Source organism: Electrona antarctica, assembly GCF_951216825.1.
Source record: "Electrona antarctica genome assembly, chromosome: 12".
NCBI lineage: Eukaryota > Metazoa > Chordata > Actinopteri > Myctophiformes > Myctophidae > Electrona > Electrona antarctica.
In genome coordinates, this window is record NC_136793.1 from 32204920 (window position 1) to 32227731 (window position 22812).

Here is a 22812-nt window from a genome sequence, read left to right on the forward strand (position 1 = left end):
ACACTTTATTTTGAATAACATCCATAAAAGTGGTTCCAGCAGCATACTAAAGGTAGAAAGAACCCATTCTTTCCAAGTTTGTGGTATCACTGGTTAGTGTAGTTTACAGTAATCTAACCAGCTGTGACATGTGTTGATGTTTCTCCACACACTGGTTTATTCTGGCCTTATTCCCCAGGGCCATAGTGCAAGGTGGAGGTGGGCTTACCGGCTCTCCTCTGAAGCCCCTCTCTCCTGGATAACCCAAAGGACCCTGAGAAACCCAAGGAAGAGGTCTGTTATAGGAAGTTTTATGAGAAAAGAACCACCAAATGTCATTGAACTCTGCATGGATGTCATACTCACTCTCTCCCCTCGTTCTCCTTTTGGCCCCACAGGGCCCTGAATTCCAGGGGCTCCAGGTTTCCCCTATAAAGAGTTAGAAAAGACATTAAAATTAAAACAATCAAATTGTACAGCCACAAATGGAAAAGGGATGAGACAGACAGACAGACAGACAGACAGACAGACAGACAGACAGACAGACAGACAGACAGACAGACAGACAGACAGACAGACAGACAGACAGACAGACAGACAGACAGACAGACAGACAGACAGACAGACAGACAGACAGACAGACAGACAGACAGACAGACAGACAGACAGACAGACAGACAGACAGACAGACAGACAGACAGACAGACAGACAGACAGACAGACAGACAGACAGACAGACAGACAGACAGACAGACAGACAGACAGACAGACAGACAGACAGACAGACAGACAGACAGACAGACAGACAGACAGACAGACAGACAGACAGACAGACAGACAGACAGACAGACAGACAGACAGACAGACAGACAGACAGACAGACAGACAGACAGACAGACAGACAGACAGACAGACAGACAGACAGACAGACAGACAGACAGACAGACAGACAGACAGACAGACAGACAGACAGACAGACAGACAGACAGACAGACAGACAGACAGACAGACAGACAGACAGACAGACAGACAGACAGACAGACAGACAGACAGACAGACAGACAGACAGACAGACAGACAGACAGACAGACAGACAGACAGACAGACAGACAGACAGACAGACAGACAGACAGACAGACAGACAGACAGACAGTTTTTTAAGTGTTTTAGTAAAGTATTCTGAGAGCTCACATTCTGTCCTGCTGGGCCAAGAGGTCCTACTGGGCCTTTGGGACCTGGTGGACCTGTGTATGAAACATAACAATTAGTATTCACTCAAGCTGTTACATTCAGGGAGCGGAACCTGTCAGCGGTGATGACACCATTCACTGAGGGAAACTCATGAACATTCACCGGGCCTACGGGGGTTCCTAAGAAGATGGTTCAGATGATAGAGACAAGCCATAGCTGGACTCGAGCCAAGGTTCAGATGCACAATGGTGCATCCTACAGGGTGATACCTGGCCCCCTTCCTGTTTATTGTAGCGATGGACCACGCGCAGACACTCGCAATCAGCGGCAGGGAGAAGACACTGGGATTCATGCTAGTCCCAAGGAAGACTAGGCAGAGAGTACATCCCATCACGATAACTGACCTGGACAATGCGGATAGTAGAGCTACAGTGGAGTCAGTACTGCTGTATGGGGCCGAGACATGGACAGTTGGACACTCAACTCAGTACAGCAGGAAAAGGTGCTAGATCTACACAAGAATGCTATGAATGGTTCTTGCTGTCACTTGGGTGGACAACGTCAGAAATGTGGATCTTTATAAGGCCTTCCCACATGTCACAAACAAGTTAGTTCAGAAAAAGAAGGATGAGGCTGGCTGGGCACTGTGTCAGGCACCCGGAACTGGTGGCAAGCAAACTGACTCTGTGGGAGCCAACCCAAGGTTGGAAGGAAGGGTTTATAGAGGCTGCAGCCCTGGACACTGACCTCTAGGGGGCATCAAACAGCAAGCCAAAAATGAAAAAAGACTCGACTGATGAATTGAGTACAATGGACCACAATGGAAACAATCCCCCTGAGGCTTTTTGAGTCATCCTTGCAACAGTCTTTTGATTCATTGATTCATTGATTGATTGAATACTTTATTAACACTCTTGTTAATAAAGTATTCAATGAATAAATCAAAAGACTATTGAAAGCAATAGTGCCGTATAGTGTCCTGGTGTTGCTGAAGTAGCCGTATAGTGTCCTGGGGCTGCTGAAGTAGCCGTATAGTGTCCTGGGGCTGCTGAAGTAGCACCGTATAGTGTCCTGGGGCTGCTGAAGTAGCACCGTATAGTGTCCTGGGGCTGCTGAAGTAGCAGTAAAACGGTGCCGAAACACATCGGCAATACCCCTCACTCCGCTGGTGAAGTGAAAATCTTCCGCAACACTCATTGGGCTAAAAACAGCCATTACCGTCATCACAAATGTGATGATGTCAGCACAAACAGTGGGCATGGCCATTTTTAGCCCAATGAGTGTTTTTTTGCAAAACTAATGCATGGAATGGATTCAGCATCATGAAAACCCACTAGTTTGACACGTCACATGGTTGTTAATGGTATGGTCACATACGCTAATATGAAAACTGCATAACATATGCAAGTTAGCATCTGGCAGTTTCTACATGCTGGGGACCCATACTCAACATTTCTAACATAAAACGTTGGTGTACTCAACATGCCTGGGTTCACATTCTGGCAAGTGGTCTAATAGGGAACTGTGGAACCATAAAAAACACACTATTTCTATCAGAGTCATTAAGCAGGTCTGACAATGGTGACACAGAGGTGTCTGTGTGGGATCGAGAGAAATACCCACCGACAGGTCCAGGAGGGCCTTGAGGTCCTGGTATTGGTGGCCCTCGTGAGTCATGGAATGTGTTGGAGAAGAAGAGATCTTTTCCCTGACCTGAAAGTCAGTGAAAAAATAAGTTCCAAGTTGATCATCTTAGTCTTGTAGCCAAAGATAATGAAAACATGATGTAATGAGCCACCACAACAGAAATATTCCAATAGAATAGAATAGAATAGAACAGAATATAGTCTATTGTATTGTGATTCTGGCTTCATGTACTACAATACTAACACCAAACAACAAATAAACAAAAATGAAATGTAATAATGATGAAACTAAACAGTAACTGTTTAGTTGGTGGGATGGCAGATAAAACTCTTCTCTCTTGTTTCTAGACAAAGGATTTATTTAATATATTGTATTAATGAAAAGTGTGATCATGCATTTGATGTGATCCATGGTCAGGCAATTCCCTTTTGATTGTTTACTGTGTTAGTATACATATGATACGGTTGATGATGCTGCGTGTTTGGTCGTGTAAACTAATTAAAAAAATGTATTTATGTTTTATTTGTCTTTGTTTATCTTGTCTATCCTTGTTTTATATTATGTTTTTGTGCTCATACATAATGTCCATATATTCTGTTGTTGCTTGTGTCCAAATAAAGTGCTGATCATAGACTTAATATATTCCAAAAGTACATTTCTGTGTTGTTTCTTCTGTCAATGCTGTTGAGACTGGCTCTCTGTACTAAAACGCTTATTGCCTGTAGGGGGCAGTGTCTTCTCACAAACACTCATAATTCAGCTAAAAGCCTTGACAGTTTTGGAAACTATTGAACACTAAAACAATTACAGAAAAGAAGGTGGTACACAAATTTTCTCTACAGCGTGAAAAAAGGGAAATAATTTTACTTAATAATGATTTCTAAACCATTGTTTTCCATTCATAGAAAAATGTATGGAGCACGGTATAAATTACTTTCCATGCACTGATTCAGTGATATGTGAGAAAGGTAATTAGAGTGATAGAGGAAATGTGTGTGGTTATTGGGTTGTCTCATTTGACAGTGAACATAGTTCCAATCACAGCACAGGGTTTCAAGAGAAACAGGTTGAAATAAATGCCTGTTAGCCAGAAACATCTCCCAGTTCCATACCAGCAATAGCTAAGACCAGAAGTGACATTCAAACCTAGTTCTCTTACTCTATTACTTTGAATGTATTTAGCTCATAGAATTGCACTACAGGAATATCCTCAACTAAAGACGTTCTTAGTCAACAAGCAATTTGTCAACTAATCGATTACTTTATTTAAGCTAAAATTGTATTTCACACATTGGACTACTGCCAAGTCTAAGACCAAACCGACCAATTAATCAATAATTATATAATATGATATATCATTGATATATAATATGAGGGGATAGCCCGTATTGCATCTTTTCTAGATGAAAATACTAAGTCAAATTTGTTGGGTTGCCATGCAGTAACATATTCAAGAAGAACCAGAATTGAACCAAGTAGCAGCAGGCCTCTGTGTTTCACACAGCCCCAGAAACACAGTTCTGTTTTGCAGCAGGGAATTCCAACCTCCGCAACCAGACATAAAAGGCAATAAGCCAGTATTTTCCAAAGGACGCTTAACACAGAACCCCCATGTTCCCTATTTTTCTTTCTTGTTGAAATAAATGGCTCCCAGTGTTAAGAGTTCATTGCACCAATATCAATTTACCCTGACGTCAACCAACAACTTACACATTTCTATATTCTGTGTGTGCCTGAGTGTTTCATCTTACCATAATATATACCTAAACAGATCAGGGTCTAAAAATGGCGAGGCCCCCATGTGGATCTCGAACTTGTGGCTCGCCTGTAATATCAGTCATCTATGACGTGTGTGATTCCACATTTTGGCAAGGTTTCAGCCTTTCCATTATAAAATTAAAGTTCAATATTTAATAAAATATAAAACACAAGTTAAGAAGTTTGGCGCTGATTGGTCCAACAGTTAACGAGATTAGCTCCAGACACGCAGGCAGGCAGACAGAGACAGTCAGACAGATAGACATACAGACAGAGACAGTCAGACAGATAGACATACAGACAGAGACAGTCAGACAGATAGTCATACAGACAGAGACAGTCAGACAGATAGACATACAGACAGAGACAGTCAGACAGATAGACATACAGACAGAGACAGTCAGACAGATAGACATACAGACATAGACAGTCAGACAGATAGACATACAGACAGAGACAGTCAGACAGATAGACATACAGACAGAGACAGTCAGACAGATAGACATACAGACAGAGACAGTCAGACAGATAGACATACAGACATAGACAGTCAGACAGATAGACATACAGACATAGACAGTCAGACAGATAGACATACAGACAGAGACAGTCAGACAGATAGACATACAGACAGATAGACATACAGACAGAGACAGTCAGACAGATAGACATACAGACAGAGACAGATAGACATACAGACAGAGACAGTCAGACAGACAGACAGACAGACAGACAGATAGACATACAGACAGAGACAGTCAGACAGATAGACATACAGACAGAGACAGTCAGACAGATAGACATACAGACAGAGACAGTCAGACAGATAGACATACAGACAGAGACAGTCAGACAGATAGACATACAGACAGAGACAGTCAGACAGATAGACATACAGACAGAGACAGATAGACATACAGACAGAGACAGTCAGACAGATAGACATACAGACATAGACAGTCAGACAGATAGACATACAGACAGAGACAGTCAGACAGATAGACATACAGACAGATAGACATACAGACAGATAGACAGTCAGACAGATAGACATACAGACAGAGACAGATAGACATACAGACAGAGACAGTCAGACAGACAGACAGACAGACAGATAGACATACAGACAGAGACAGTCAGACAGATAGACATACAGACAGAGACAGTCAGACAGATAGACATACAGACAGAGACAGTCAGACAGATAGACATACAGACAGAGACAGTCAGACAGATAGACATACAGACAGAGACAGATAGACATACAGACAGAGACAGTCAGACAGATAGACATACAGACAATAACTGCCTGCGCCTCTAAGCTTGAAAGTTAGGGTCCGCCCCCACTCCCCTCCTCAGCACTCTGCACTGACTACATCTGGAAGTTGTTCAGTGACATCAGTGGTGGACAGGTTCTTATCTCAGCATGTGGCATTTGTGTCAATACCAGACGTTCTCTGCCTCCAGTAAATGACCTTCGGTTCAATTCAGTTTGGCTGGTAGACAGAATAGGGAGTTCCCATTCAAACATATTCCATAGAATCAACCCTTTCTTTACTATAGTGCTATATTGTGTGTCTCTTTTCTTTCACTCCCCTGTGAGTTGAAAGTTAAAAAGCTCTCAGGTTGTGCTCATAAACAGGCATAGCATCTAAAATACACAATACACACTTACTGGTATCTATGCGTAATGATACAAAGGAAGCATGCACTTTAAAACAAAGGATGAAATTACCAGTCCACGCCTCTCACTAAACTATTGTATTTACAGTCTATAGCTTGACTATTAGTTGGACAGTCCTGGCAAATTGATTTTGTTTGAACTGAGGTTAAATCCACTGGTTTGGCCTAGAAAGAGACCACCTAATGTGAGGAGAAGGGGTGGAGCGGGTTGTCTGACAGGGATGGACTATCCATCTGGACATTCAGCTTTGGGACAGCTCCAAACTCATAACGCTCATGGGTGTGAAAATGTATGACAAGAGTAAGGAAATGCCATTAATTTAATACATTTGTGTATGGAATACAATAGTTTCTATGCCTGGTCTTACCGCGGTCTGGTTCTGGGATCCGGGCACTGGCTGGTGCTGGGGGACCTGGGGGCCCAGGAGGTCCCGGAAGGCCTCTCTCTGCTGGGAGACCTGGTGGACCACGGGGTCCTGACAGGAGAAATGATGGACATGCTGTTATACTGACAGGAATTGACAGTACTAGGACAATTACATTCAAAAGCATGGATCATCGGGGCACGGTGGCACAGTCGCTAGCGATGTCGCTCCACAGCCAGAAGGTTCTGGGTTCGATTCCCGCTCGGGACGCTGTGTGCGCTGGTCTGGGGGCGTGTTCTCTCCTCCACGTCATCAGTGCCCATACCTTAGACTTAGAGTATCAGTATATATATAATAGAAACACTGAAGCGCGAAAGACATGGTGGCCGAAAGTGGTATTACACTATGGGCCATGGCCATACGTGAACGCGCTATGCTCCATACATGTTTACATGTTCTCCCCGTGTCCCCTAGGCTAGGTACCCTAACAATAATCCGGGTCTCTAAACTGCCTCCCCCTGGTCAGCCAGAGCTCCTGATGGAGGGGAAGGAACTGGTTGGAATAACGTGTTCCTTCCACACGCTACGTCTAACCGGGGAAACTCCCCCTGTCAGGTGAAAAGAGAGGCTTGGACTCCTCATGCATTGAAGGAAGCATGAGGTCAGTCGGTCACCCAGACACATGGAAGAAAGATCACATCAATCATCCTCTCAGTCTCACACGAGTGTGTGTGTACTGTAAATGCACATGTGTAAGCGTGTTTTTGATGTGCGCATTTGCATGCACATCTACGCATCTGTGTGTGCCTGAGCTATTGAGAGCAACAGCAGTGGAAGACAGGAGGTGGGATGTGTGGGCTGGAAGACTGTAATTAACAAGAGGAGAGCTCTTAATGGCCTGCTACTGGGAGCTCATAGGGGGACCTGGGAAAACTCAAATAAACTCCAACATTACTGGCATTGATGTGTAGTAAATTAAAGGCTGCATATACTAGCTAGTGTGTGTGGTGTGTGTGTGTGTGTGTGTGTGTGTGTGTGTGTGTGTGTGTGTGTGTGTGTGTGTGTGTGTGTGCGTGCGTGCGTGCGTGCGTGCGTGCGTGCGTGCGTGCGTGCGTGCGTGCGTGCGTGCGTGCGTGCGTGCGTGCGTGCGTGCGTGCGTACACGTGTGGGTCCTTGTGGATCAATTTTTACACATTCAGAGTTAAATTAGATTTGATTGTGTGAGACAATAGTGGGGCCACATAAACCTGTGTGGGTGAATGTGTTTCAGTGACCCCTCCTCCTTTTGCCATTTTTTCTTTCGTTGGAGAAAGGCAAGGAAGAAAAACTGTCCCAGTGGCCCAGCTGGATCCATCCTAAAACCCAAACATAGTGCCTCACCTCCCCACCACAGCTACATCTGACCTCATTGTTTGCACTCCTCTGAGGTAATGCTGTGCTATGTGCTCAACATTACCCCCCCTGCATTCCCCCCAGCACTGTCTCACCACCTCTAGCTTTCTTTCTCCTCCTTCCTGTTTATGTAGTGGTAACAAGAATGATACAGTTTCACTGCATCAGAATCACTGCTTCGCAAGCACTGAATCTTGGCAAAGTATTCGTCCATTTATATAACTCTGGTGTGATTTGACACCTCTCTGGTTCCTTTTCATATAGCTTTCATAAACATTGCACCCTGGGCTTTTGGTTGCCTATTAGCCCAATCATCTCACCTGAGAGCTTGAAAATCATGGTCAGCAGCACAGTGGCACAGCTGGCTAGTGAAATTGGCTCTCTGGAGTCTATATGTGATCAAATGACATCAGCGCAAACATCTCTCTGTTTTTCTGCCCTATAATGAGCTCTAGAACAGCTGTGGGTTATAGCCTCAAAATGGGACTGTGTGTGTGTGTGTGTGTGTGTGTGTGTGTGTGTGCGCGTGTGTGTGTGCGTGTGTGTGTGAGACACTTTTACAGTGAAAACTTGTTGATCTCTATAACCTTCTTCAACTCGTCATTGAGCAACACTCATTTGTTGTGACTTCATAGCTTCTCCTCCAACTTTGACGTAACAAAAACATGCTGTTACATTTGGACTAAACACATTCTAGGGTCACGCAGTCACGCACACACACACACACACACACACACACACACACACACACACACACACACACACACACACACACACACACACACACACACACACACACACACACACACACACACACACACACACACACACACACACACTTATGGAATTCAGCACTGCAGAGAGATCATAGCTTTGGATACAAAACATAGCACTGTCCGTGGGCACTCATGAAGTAATGGAGATACGAAAAACAATAACACCACAGGCATATGGAAATCATAAGGAGCCTGGACTTGTGTATGTATAGCTCATGTTCATTTCAGATTGAAGTCACATGGCGCTTCTTGGAAAGTGGGTTTATAGTTTAACTTTTGCTCTAAATCTCATCTCTACCCAGCAGCAGGCACAGAGCAGGGGTCATATGTCAACTTGAAAGGAGAGGCACTCCCTCCTTGTTCCACAGAGAGGAAGAACAACAGCCTACGGCTACAGTAAAGTTATTTCATCATTTATTATTATATTATCACTGAAGTCACAGGCATCCCTCAGATTATAGTTCCCCCTAACAAGCATTCATCATTTGCTTACAAAGTTGACCTAGAGTACTGGTGACCATCGGGCACACTGGACAGATTTATGCTTCAATTTTGTTCTTGAACATCTCTGGTGGTCACCAAGAGCAACAACACATGCTGAAAGCCACATGGGACCTTTCTGTAGATTGAGGACACCCATTTTTGAGCTGTCTACAGACACTTATCACCATGATGTGTTCTTCATTAAAATAAATTAAGACAAACATACTGTTGCCGGATGTCATGGCTTAGTCTATTGTATTGTGATTGATAAGTGATTCTTCTACAACTTTTTCAAGTCTTTGGTAAATAGAAGAGAAGATTCTTGTTCTAAGGACAATGGGCTACTCTACTCACAAGCAAACAAATATAAACACAGTGACTTATGTTTATGACATGTGTACTGACACAATGTGTGAATGTCTTGTAATACAAGGTTTATTTGTTTCCCACAGATCACAATCTGGTGTTAACAGGGAACTGTACTGTTTGTTAATTCTACACATTGTCTTACCTATGGGTCCTGGGTTTCCCCTGGATCCAGGGGCTCCAGCTGGGCCCCTCCCCCCACTATCTCCTCTGGGTCCACTGGGGCCTGGCAACCCGCGAGATCCTGACTTCCCTGAGAAAAGAGGGAACAGACATGAGCAATTGTGGAGCCATAACTGGTTAAATCCAAATTGGGAGTTTTAAGTTTAACAAAAAGCATATCTTTCAACTTACCATCTCTGCCAAGAGTCCCATCTCTCCCGTTTTCACCCCGGGGACCTGTGTTGGACACAGAGAGATGGCATGATTGTGCAATGTCTCTAGCCTAATGACTTAGAATTCCCATGTTGGCACTGACTTAACTCACTAATGTTGTTTTTACTGAATTCATTCTGGCCCTATCCGTGACATTGTTAGAACGCTAGTGGGTTGAGTGATTTCAGAGGTCATGGGTCACTGACAATGGCAGAGCAGGCCTGTTGTTCTTTGGATTAGACCTTGGCTTGGTGCAGCCTATCCACTGAGCTGTTAATTAGGGCTTCAGAGTCATTAGGATGGGATCATTTTTAGTTAACCATGAAAGACAAAAAATAAAAATAAAAACCTTTTACAATGCACAACGCCTTCTGTAACAACGGCTCATTTTGAAACAGCAGTTCCACTGTATGCCTGTGCTCTGGGTTACCACGATGTATACAGTACACTGTTCTCTGCAGGCTAGGGCAAGGATGGTCTCTTAACTGGAGGGAACTTGTTGCTAGAGCTGATTTGAATGTAATTGGATGTAAAGTGATACACTATTATTGAACGTTCTTTTGACAGTACAGCAAAGTACTCTCTGTCTTTCTAGCTGAAGGTAGAGCCGGGCTCTGGTCCAGAGGCGGAATGGGCTCTCATGCCCTGAAGTGTTCCCTTTCCACAGAGCCATAGAACTCTGAGAGTGAGAGGTGCACACAAGTGGATTCTTAAGCCCAATTCATAATTTGTCACACGACGGCGTTACACAACAAAAATAGCCAATCTACAAGCTCACAATGTGATGCGCATGCAAATCTCTGTAAGCTTGTAGGTCTGCTGTTTTCAGCATGTGACAGAGCATAAATTAGGCTTACTCAGCCTAAAAGAAATTAATGTGTATTGTGTGTACTGTGTGTGTACTGTGTGTGTGTGTGTGTGTGTGTGTGTGTGTGTGTGTGTGTGTGTGTGTGTGTGTGTGTGTGTGTGTGTGCCTGCGCGTGTGTGTGTGCATTCAGGGAAGGAAATAGGATATGAGAGGAGGAGAGCAAGTAGGGAGCAGAAAAAGAATTACTGCTTGTGGAGAGAGTTGCAACGAGTAAACCTTGCGACTGCAAAACAGAAATGTGGAATATTTACGAACTTGCACCCAACCTACGCACAAGAGTCATGATTTACATGTACATGTACATGTACATGATGTCATGATGTACCCACCTGCAGGGCCCTGCTCGCCAGGAGCTCCTTGAGCAGGCAAAGCTCCCATCAGTGAGGATGATTCTGGTCCAGTAGCTCCTGTACCCTGTAGGTGGCGATGTGCCATGGAGGAAGGGGCAGCGAGTAACTGGACCTGGTGGAAATTGAAATACAACAGTAAGAACAACATTCAAGTTAACCCCATGATATTTCCCATAGACTCAAATTGGATCTTGAATATACTACACGCTATCCATACCTTTCCCTCGAGCGAGCTGAGCCTGTCAGTCAAAGCTGTGATTCGACTACAATTGAGGCAAGCTGGAAAAGAGAGGATACGGTTATGTTTGTGGTGTTTGCACATGTGGTTGTAAACGCATGTAGCTGTGTGTCCTCGTTGGGGCGGCAGGAGCCGTAACAAAGCTGTGGCTCTCTTACATGTCGTTGGCTCTCCGGCGCGGGCAGGTGGGCGGCGTAATGTGGACGGCTTCCTCACTGCCTCCTGAGCTACCAGCTGGTTCCCAGCGTCTGTGAAAGACGAAGGAAAGAAACAATGAAGAGGATTCATAGCACTGAATAACACACTGACGTTATGTGGCAATGATGCTGTTAGGGGACAAAGCCCACAGTGCTGGGGGTCATGACCCATGCAAGCCGTAAGGGACCCATACAGACTGTACTACTGTATATTAAAAATCACACTTGTGTGAAGTGGGGGCGGGATTAAAGCTAACGTTAAAAGTCCATAGTTGTAGTTTGCCACATGACGTCACGAGTGAAAGCCAGACGTTGGACCTCAAGAAAGAATATGAGAACATTTTTGGGGTGGAAAGCCCACCCCAATAATTAATTCATCCAATTTCTAAGTACTACCAGTGGGGGGCCAAGAATGTAATTTAGTCCCTTTGACATTTTGAACCAGGATGTGATGTAAACAGTGGAATAACAGACACAGATCACACAAATTCTATCCCCAGCTTTCCTATAATCAATCCACAAATCTTTTTAAAAACAAATTGTAAAATACATGGATAAATAAATAAATTAAAGCTTTTTTCCAAGTGGCACAAATTTCGACTAGTTTTTTTTATTTAGTATAAAAACACAATGCCTGTCATAGATGGTGTGTAAAAAACAACAATAGTTTCCTTGTACTGAGAGAATGGGCAGCCTCAGCTCACATTCTATCTTTCCTTCATTTTATGAAGTATTGGTGCCTGTGTCCCTGGGTTTGGGATGTTTTGAATGGGCAGACCTTTGTGGAGCTGTGAGACTGAATCCTTTGTTTGACCTGGTCTGGCTTTGGTTGGCCCAGGTGCTCCTGACACAAACAAGAGCTGCATGGGTTCAGCACCTCATTAGTGACCAGGCAGCACGTCTTTACATTCAGTTGCCAGCAGTCAAAGCCAAGTCACTATAGTCAAGGAAACCATGAAATGACACCTGTTGCACTAAGTTAGTGGACACTGGTATTTTTCTTAAAACAGCTTTCACTCACACACTCAAAGCTATATGCCTGTTGTAATAACATTTACGATAATCTCTCTGACTAGTATAGCCTACCTGTCAGTTGTAGAAAGAGGAAATGAAGAGCATACTGACAAAAAGGAAAATTAACATTAGGGTATTAATTAAAGACAGAAAGTATAAAGTAGAAGTATAACACGACTAAGAGCCTAAAAACTCTGCTAGCTGCCCTCAAGGCTGTCCTGTTCCTTATGTCCAACCAGACAAAAGTGGTTTATAGTATACCAACCAACATTGCCATCCTTAGTGTTCTAACTGGGGATACAAATTAATTATGACCAGACAGATATTTTGTGTGCAAAGTTACCATTTTAGCGCCTGAGGGTGGCGCTAGACGGCTAGAGGAAGGGCCATGAGGGTTGTTCAAATGGTTAGTGATCAACCTTTGGCCAGCATGAACGCCCTCAGCAAGTTTCAATAAGTTAATTCGATTTTGAGATGTATTTTCTAAAGTTTGACTAACTATCACATCCTGCAGTGGAACTTCAGTTTCCAGCCTAACCCAAGCTGAGTGCTCAACACAGAGGAGTGCAGAGGGGGGAGCAGTTACGGGATAATCTTGCTCAGGGACACATTGCTGAGAGCTGGAATCGTACCTGGCACACCCGGGACCTCCGGATTCCCAGGTGAGCTTTCTAACCAGATACAGTATCAACTAGGTCTAGGACTCAGGGTTAGGTCTTTCTCAGAGGATCATGTGCAGATGGAATTAAAGCACGTAATTTAATTAAGAATGTAATGTATTGATGTAATGTATTGTGGCAAGAGGTTCCTGCCCTGCTCTATATTCACCTGTTTATATGAGAAGACTGCAGTGCAGTACAGAGAGAGAGAAGGAGACATGTGAGTGCACTGCAGAATGCAGATGCATGCAGAGGAAGTTTCCTTTCGAGGGAGGCTCAAGTAGATGGCTGCATTCAATTACAAAAGGGCTGTGGAAAGGAAATCTAACCCTCGCCCAGCAGTAAAGGCACCTCCAACCCCCTCCTTTCTATACAGCACCTCTTTTCTCTTCAGACTATACGACCCTCATGTGCCAAGATCCCCCCACCCATACATTATTGTATAAAACATTAAGCAAGCTCTGGCACTGGGACAATTGTCTCCTACACACCGCCGACCTCATTTCTCACTCTCTCTCATCCCTCTTTTTTCCCCCTCTCTCTGCCTCTCTCTGTGCTACCAATCAGTCTACACTACAGTAGCAATTTCTAAAACTGTGTCTACATTCTTTTGTCTCTACAGTACAGTGTGTGAGAATGGATGTATTTTAGGAGGAGACATGCACTTGCATGTATTAAGCGTGATCGATTCATCATCTGGACCAACAATAACAGAGTCACAGCTAATGAGTGCCCCCCATTGGACACGCTCCAGTGTATCCACTCTCTGTTCTCTCTGGTGCTAATTGCCCCAGCGGGGGGATCAAGGCAACCTGTGAATGTATTTGACCCTTGGCCCTGTGTTGCAGTGGGCCCTCATCAGTGACGGAATCAGTGCTCATTGTCAGAGGAGTAACCCTACAGAGAGTTCAGAGGGCCAGAGGCCGCCCTGACATCAGCTCTTTCTCCCTCTCTCTCGCTCAGAGTGTTTTCGTATTAGGTACGATCGCACCATGTCTGAGTACGATTGGCCCTCCTTTCCACTCCCCCACTGCTCAGCCTTCACATTAGTAATGTTATTTCATACCCAAGTAAATACGTCATTTTCACACCTGATGCAAACCACCCGTACCCGAGTACACCTTTTCAAGAAGACCCAGGCATGGATCAACGAAACATGCATGGTACACACACAGTATTCACACTAATCAAACAAATTATTTTTGGGGTCAAGTGTACTCTGATCTGAGCTTGGGTCCCTGATGTTAAAGCACCCAGAGTTCAGTCACTCATGGATTCTTCTATTGTTTACAAACATACTGCTCACTCACTAATCCCTGCAGGCTCAATTATCTAACAACAGGAGACTCTAGACAAGTGAAGGTCACAGCGACTGGGTCAACTATAATTTAACACACCTAAATCCATTCAGCACAATACCTGCTGTATACCTGTATTTAGGTGAACATGATGGATGGCTGTGAGAGATGATTTATAGACTTAACATGGCACACCCTCCCATATTTCATGCGTGTTCCATACATCCTAGTAGTAGGAGGTGGAGGCTGGACTCTACCTAGGTAAAACCTCAATAGATGGCCGTTAACTGTAACAACACCAGCCGTTATAACAGTCCTGGCCTGGGGTCCAGAGAAGTTTGCTGCCAGTGTGTAGTCAGTACGGGGCTCGAAGCTTGGGAGCCATCACACTGAACAACATGCAATGGCACATGCATCTCAATCTCAACTCGCTTGTAAACTGAGGTGTGTGTGTGCCGCTCACGTGTGTGTGTGTGTGTGTGTGTGTGTGTGTGTGTGTGTGTGTGTGTGTGTGTGTGTGTGTGTGTGTGTGTGTGTGTGTATGTGCGTGCACAGTCGTTTTTCACAAGCTCTTTTTGCCCCCCAAGGTGCCCGCCCCAACGGTATTATTAATGAGCCAAGGTCAGTACTTCAGTGATTCTCTCCCAGAGAAAATAAACGAGACCCCTCACGCTGAGAGCCCAGCCAAACCAAGACAGTATAGCTAGCCTAGTCTCACACACACACACACACACACACACACACACACACACACACACACACACACACACACACACACACACACACACACACACACACACACACACACACACACACACACACACACACACACACACACACACACACACACACCCCATTCCATCTTCTACACTCATTAATTATTGCAGTTTATTTATTCTCTCTGTTTGAACAGAAAAGATGGAGAAACTTACAGAGATTCATAATTGTGGGGTTGGTAGCTGCCTGTCAACTCTTCGGAAGTTTTATGGGGGCAATGTGTGCTAATGTCCTTTTCATACAGTCTGCATTGGGGAGTAAGTGATTATGTGCAAGCTCCAAACCGCAAACGCTGCCTCGGTGCCCCCTAACCTCTGAGAGTTTAATCAACAAGGAAGTGTTTCAACATGAGCCAGACACCAAGAACGGAGTCCATCACGTGGGACTCGAGGTCGTGTTTACAACCTCCTTCCTTGTGTCTTACTGGTTTGACTCAAACTTGGGAAGACATGGGGGTCTGGCAGCAGCTGTGAACACAAGCACCAAAGTAAACACGCATGGCACGGCCACGGCGAGTGAACACAGCAAAGTGTACAAGGTTCTGATCCATCTCTGTCTGGGCAATGAGCTGAGCTCAGCGCTTGCAGCATCGTTAGTGACCAGGTGCTGATGAACAGCCAGCAGAGGCGTTTGTCTCTGTTTCTATGCCGCTCAGTGGTTGTGTGTGCGCTGAGTGAGCTATTACCTTTTTTATTTTTAGACCAAATTGAAGTGATATATTAATCTCATCATCATTTATTCGACCATGTTCACATGGAGCACAGATTCATGAATAGTATACAATAGAAAGTATACAATACAATACACAGTATACTATACATACAGACATAGTAAAAGGCTTTCACTATTTGAACAGTGGAAGAACATTTTTCAGAAAAGCACCCACTACTTTTTGTTTTTCAGATTTTAGTAATGAAATTAATTTGAACATACTGTAGATGGGCGGTTTATAAAGTAAATTATTGTCTCCACCAGGCCGAAGGCATGGGGAGAGAGTATGTTTTGCACTCTGATTTTCCCTGCATCCCTCCACATCTGCCGGTTATAGCGCCACCATGAGGCCGATTTCTGCAAAACACATTGTTTATATTGCACAGATTTCATCCAAATCTCACGCAAATCGGTACACATGATCTCTGTAGTCATGTGATCAAGACAGTCTGTTGGATTTCTCAGATTCTACACTGATTGGCTAAGATTGCCTTCCAAAGTTTTCAGGAGTGGCCCGTTTTGTACAAAATGTCCTGCTCATCCAGAATTCTATCCTCAGAGATGCTATGAGTGATCTGGCTCTGCATTTCCTCAACAAAATGAAGAAATGTGTTGCAAAAAAAAAAAGAAAAAAAAAAAAGGTTTATATCACTCCTAAACATTTTGCCAAACATCACACACACTCCTATCCTCCTGGTGGAGACCTGTGCCCTTTTTCTAGTTATTAATCCTTCTCCCCCCCCCCCCCCTCCCTCTCTCTCTGCTTAAATGACCTGCCACACAGGTGAGAGGTGTCAGTAAGGAATGGTTTGGGGATCAGGCTTCCAACATGATCCTGCCTCTACACCCCAAAATGTATACCGGTATGCTTTCCCAGGGTGCCAGCTTTTCTTTTATTAGGTGACTGACTGAGGGGAACAACCTTGATCATTTCCTTCCTCTGGGCCTGCCAGCCCCCAAAGACCCCATGCACACCTACACTTCACTCCACACATGCTGTTCTCACTCTGGACTGTCCAGCTGGTTGGACTGTAGCTCTGTAATTACAGGTGAGCAGGTAAGGGTTTTGGCAGAAGAAATTAGAACAAGATGGATCGTAGGGTTACGTTAAGCCAAGTAGAGTAGAGACTGCCATCTTCACGTCATATCCAGTAACTCAGAAAGCACATGCACAGAATAAGCAGCCCTCTACTGTGTCTGCTATATGCTTTATACATCTTCCAGAGGTGGTGGGGCAGAGCAAATTAACAACAGAGCCTCTATAAGACCCATAAGACCCAGGGGTGAGTGTGCAGGGTCAAGAGAGGTGTGTGGCTGGCTGTGCGTGCGTGCGCACACGCACACGCACACGCACACACACACGCACACACACACACACACACACACACACACACACACACACACACACACACACACACACACACACACACACACACACACACACACACACACACACAGTTGAACTACAAACAACAGAGTGAGAATCTGACACATGTTGGCCCTCAGAGCCAGGAAGGGATCTAAAGTTACCAATCAAACTGCTGCAATGCTGCAAGAACAGATTGGGTGAATGGGATGTGGGATATCAACATTTAACTGGCCTCTATGTGAATCAGACACCCATTAGCTCATGCCCAAACACATACCAGCACAACACACAAATGCTGGTTGATCACAGGGAATCCAGGCAAAGGTGATCAGTGGCAAACTTCTGGCTGATCCTCAACAGTGCAGCTCTGATCTTGACCTGATCAGAGATCAGCCCTTACAGCTCCTCCAGCCCATCCAGATGTGCTCACAGACGGAGCCTCTAATCTTACACAGGAAAGGGAGTTTTTTTCTTCACCTCTCCTCCCACCTCGCTGTCCCAGACAGAGTAGTTACTCCCCACACGCCTCCGTCTCTGCCTCCACGTCCTTCTCACTCGCTCTCACAATGCCACTCTCTCTCTCTCCCCCCTCTCACTTACTCGCTTCCCTCTTTAACCAGCACACGTCTGTATTGGTGCTGATGGTAGGGGCAGGGTCTGCGTCGCAGACAGTTTGATGCGGTCTGGCCACCGTCTACCCCATGCACCCCCCACCTCACCCTCCCATTCCAGGCAGTAGTGTGTAATTACAGAGCAGGGCCAGAGTGAGTGGTTGACTGCCTGGTAGTGTGAGAGTGGGCTGTTGACGCTCGTGTTGTCTGGACCAAACACACATGTGCCCCCGTGTAGATCTCAAATGGACAGGAGATTGACCACATAAACTCCTCACTCTGGAGGGTGCAGCCTTAATCCAGATTCCACAACAAAACCCATTCCCCACTCACAGACGTCTTTCTGCATATTGTAGTTTCCAGAAAGGAAACTGCTGAGGATCCCTGCAAGCCACTTATTGATGCGAATTAAAGGAAAATTCTGCTTTGTTTGACAATCGCTCACTGCCTCCGCCCGTAATTACTGGCCACTGTAGGCCGACCTCCACTGTTGTTGACCACTTTTCTTGTGGTGTAGCATTAGTGGTGCTCTCTGTTTTCTACCCACCACTCTTGAGCCACTGTCAGTCCGCTCAGTAGATAGCATGATGCCTAAATGCCCACAACAGGGGGGGGGGGGTCAGTGTGTGATCAAAGAGTCGGCTACAGCAACGGTATGGAATCTAATATTCAAACAAACACAATAAAGTGCAAAGCTAAACAAAACAAATCACACTTGTGTGAAGTGAGGGGCGCTCTTATCATCATACATCATATCACGTTCCGGCCAATCACAATTTCCTCACCTTCGTCTTCAATGTTTGTGTTTACACAATGTTTGTGTTTACAGTTTACACAAACACTCAAAGCTGGCCATTCATTGTCAATGGCATTCAATGTTGTGTTAGCACAATGTTTGTGTTTACACAAACCCTCAAAGCTGGACATAGGCCCTCAAAAGCAAAACCTTTTAAGGTGGGTTTAAAAATGGAATAACTGTAATTCACGGATCTCCCACCAAAACTTAAAGATTGTTAGTTTATGGCAAAATGGAAACAATTTTCTCTGTGCCACGAAAACAAACAATACTGCGGTCCATGTAAAGTGGCTAAAATTAGTGGTGGGCACATCTGTTGAAGTAAAGCGAGCTTGGATTGAGACAGAACACAGTTGGGATAGACTCCACCACAAATCCACTCGCCGGGTTTTAAACATTTCCTCTGCCTGAAACCAGCAGATGTCTAATAAAAGATTTGGGGTAAGAGGCTGACGTTCCACATATACTCACACCCTTCACTTTTATTAAGACAGTCACAATAACCCACAACTTTAAACCAAGCCTAGTTACTTTCATGTATGGCCCCAGTTGACCTGCATGACCCTTTCCCTTGGTGATCCTCTCCCTCTCAAAGAACTTAAAGGTATGGAGTTCAACTTCATGTATTCACTCTCTCCTTCGAACCCCTCTCCCGTCCCGTGATCACCAGGGCAACCGGTATAAACTGCAGTGCAGAGCTCCTGATGGTTGATGGTGGCTGCTTGGATGAAAACCGCATGCTTCTCTGCTGTTGCTTTAGAGTGGCAGAGGGAGGGGACATCTTGTCTGTGACCTCTCCACATAATACACGCCCCACACACACCACAGCAATTAAACCCACTCCTCACTGCCACAAGTGGGTCCACAAACAAGCACTCTAAAAACAGCCCAAGCTTTGGAATTAGACCTGCTGACTGGCCTCCACCATGGCCTCCACCGCACGCATGTACAACAATCTAGTAACCACAGCCTGCTTCTGTTCATTACAGAGGCTGGTGACGTTGTGCATGGTGCAGCAAAGCAACTGTACAAACAACAGGGAAAGTCTATGCAGAGAACGAGGAACATCTATTTTACATTCAAACTATAAGCTGCAATAAGAACAATGGTGCTGGAGGGGAAACATAGTCCATACCCTGGTGTATGCTCCCTGCGAAAAGCATGGTGGTAAAATTCTTGGCCAGCGAACTCTGTAGTCTGACCCTGTTCATTACCATAGAGAGATTGACAAGAGCTACAGTTCTTGGCCCACAAACTGCAGCCAAGTACAAAGCTTGGCTGCAGATGGCCAATCCACAAACCTTCAGCTAAACATCCTGCCCCAAGTCTTCTGCTACAGTATATATACAGTACAGTCAGTACCGGGAAAGTAAATCCCGTGCCCTCAGTGTTTGAAGGACATGTCCCATTCCGTTTATTTGCATTGAATTGAACTTACACTTATTACGGCTCAAACTAGAGGCCTGTTGCCGCACCAGCCACACATAATTTCCCTCCAGTGATGTGATCTGTGTGTGAGAGAACAGTCGAGGGTAATGCTTGTCCAGTAAAAGGCTTTAAATCACCCTGTTTATTCCCCTATAAGCACCCACGTAAACAACAAACACAAGCAATAGTATGCTCTGACAGCCATAACAGCATCCATGACAACCGAACACAAAAAGCTCCAATCTTTAACACAATGACTAGATGATAGTGACTGCACCACCACACCAGAGAGCCAAGCCATGAATGCCAGACCACAGGCCATTCCATGTCCCCTTATATGGCGATATTCTGGTTCAACAGCAAACCATAAACCTGTTTTAACAATTTTCAAAACATTTAAAAGTAGCGAAAATAGCAGATTCACAGTTTTTTGCTGTAGTGTAAATGAAGTAAGGGCAGAGCACTAGACTAGAAGGCGTGGTAGTAAAGAAATGAGGAATCTTTTTTCTCTTCATTGTTTGAATTTTCCTTGGGATTCAGCCTCTCTCTGTCCCTTTCCTTGCACCATATGAAATCATTTGATTTGCTAGGTTCCACTGGGACATCTCACATAACACACTAATCTCCATTCTGCCTTTATAAGCTTGGATCATTTTACGTTTGAGGCATTCAGCCCCACTCAACTGTGAGATGTAAAACAGCTAAAGAGCACTGCTTAATGGTGAGATAGAAGCAGAAACCTCACAGGGACTGGGTGGACATCAGTCTGTAACGATATATTAAAAAAACTACTGTCTCATCAAAAATTCCAGTCCTCAATGTAAACATGTTGTCTGCCAAAAGAAGCAGCCTGTAGAGATATAGAGCGTATATATATATTGCTGGTGTCAGGTGAAAATGTTTCTCCGAATTGGCAACCTTTCAGGAATTAAGAAATACAGCTTTGTTTTTATTGATGATCATGCATTTCTGAAATGATACATTCTGCCTTCAAATGGATTCAGAACTCCAGAGGCCATGGAAGTTTCCCAGACCATAATCATAGATTAAGTATGATGGGCTGATTATGGATTGGCCAAGTAAAAACATGCAAATGGCCCACTTTATTCACATTTCTCCTGGTGATAGCCATACAGTTGGAGGCCATCGATATTGTCCTTTTCTTTTTGCTGAGGTTTGCGTGATCTGCGCAAAAGGACAGTTAACCCATTTTGGGCGGGAACCCCTTTTGGTGTTTTAAACATTGTTATAATTTAGCTATTGAAAAATAGCAGATCTACAAGCTCATAGCGCGCCACCAAGTGGCGCGCTACGAGCTTGTAGGTCTGCTATTTTTGAAAAATCATGAAAATATTTATTTCCGAAAACTGGAGGATTTAGAAGGATTTTTTTAAATTTTGAGGTCAGGCCTAAATGGGTCAAATGATAAGGGACAATATCGGTGGCACCCAACTGTACAGTGCTGTATGCACAAAGAGGCACCACATTGTGACCTCCAGAGCTGCATAGCTCCCCTGGCAGAGTGTACATTCATGCATGGAAGGACGGTAGACTGATTAAAGTGCAGTGGGCTGTGTCTCTGTATGCCGGCCAGGCTGCATGTTTGAAGAACCTCTTTGTTGTAAGCCTGTCTGACTTATAGACTCACACTAAAGTGGACAGCAGGGTCTCGAAGCCCTTGATTTAGATGCTTTGTGTACTCCCCACAGATCAGAAATGCCACTGACACTGATACCGTTTAGAACAGTGATAAAATCTCTACGTATAAAAACTCAGGAATACTTCAGTGTAAGAGAATAGTCCCCCAAAACATAAGCCTGACATTAGACACATCTCTTTCACTAGAATCTTATGAAATTCACCCACTGATGCACATTTGCTCGCTCTATTGCATAAAGACAGTCACATATGGATAAACTCTCAAAGCAATGGCCGCCTGCCAGGGTCAACAGTATTCCCTCTGCACGCCTGCTTCAGATTCAGATTGATGGGTCTGCTCCAGATTGCCGCCGCATTGTCTTCACCATCAAGTTAAAGCCAAATCTGAGTGTCAGTCTTCACATAGTTATACTTGTGTGCAACGGTGCACCTGTTGAGACCCACAACGTGCCTCACTGCCTACGCACGCACACACACACAGTACACACACACACACACACACACACACACACACACACACACACACACACAATGCATTCAAGAAAGAGCATGCACGCGCGCACACACAGTATGCATGATACAAGAAAGCGCACGCACGCACGCACGCACGCACGCACGCACGCACGCACGCACGCACGCACGCACACGCACACGCACAGTTTCAGTTTCCTAACAAGGTAATTGATAATCCTGGGGTCAGAGGTTAGCTGTCTGTAGCTAGAGGGCACTAGAGGGTACAGGGCACAACGTGACAGCTCACATCCTACAGCAGCAGTGCACTCTGCAGACGGGCTGTGGATCGTGTGGTGTGCTGCATCTGTC

At 44.8% G+C, this 22812-nt stretch overlaps 1 protein-coding gene across 3 annotated transcripts in view; it reads right to left on the reverse strand.

Annotated features, from left to right (window-relative positions):
- The window catches only part of emid1 (EMI domain containing 1), a 64688-nt gene that overhangs the window by 5384 nt on the left and 36492 nt on the right, over positions 1-22812 (reverse strand). For all 3 annotated transcript variants that reach the window (XM_079516423.1, XM_079516422.1, XM_079516424.1), the window contains exons 4-13: positions 11630-11719; positions 11451-11512; positions 11213-11345; positions 9995-10039; positions 9786-9893; positions 6627-6734; positions 2794-2883; positions 1171-1223; positions 346-408; positions 209-253 (exon numbers count right to left, since the gene is read on the reverse strand). In XM_079516423.1, coding sequence (XP_079372549.1) covers positions 209-253; positions 346-408; positions 1171-1223; positions 2794-2883; positions 6627-6734; positions 9786-9893; positions 9995-10039; positions 11213-11345; positions 11451-11512; positions 11630-11719 — 797 coding nt within the window. The remainder of the gene's footprint in view (positions 1-208; positions 254-345; positions 409-1170; positions 1224-2793; positions 2884-6626; positions 6735-9785; positions 9894-9994; positions 10040-11212; positions 11346-11450; positions 11513-11629; positions 11720-22812) is intronic.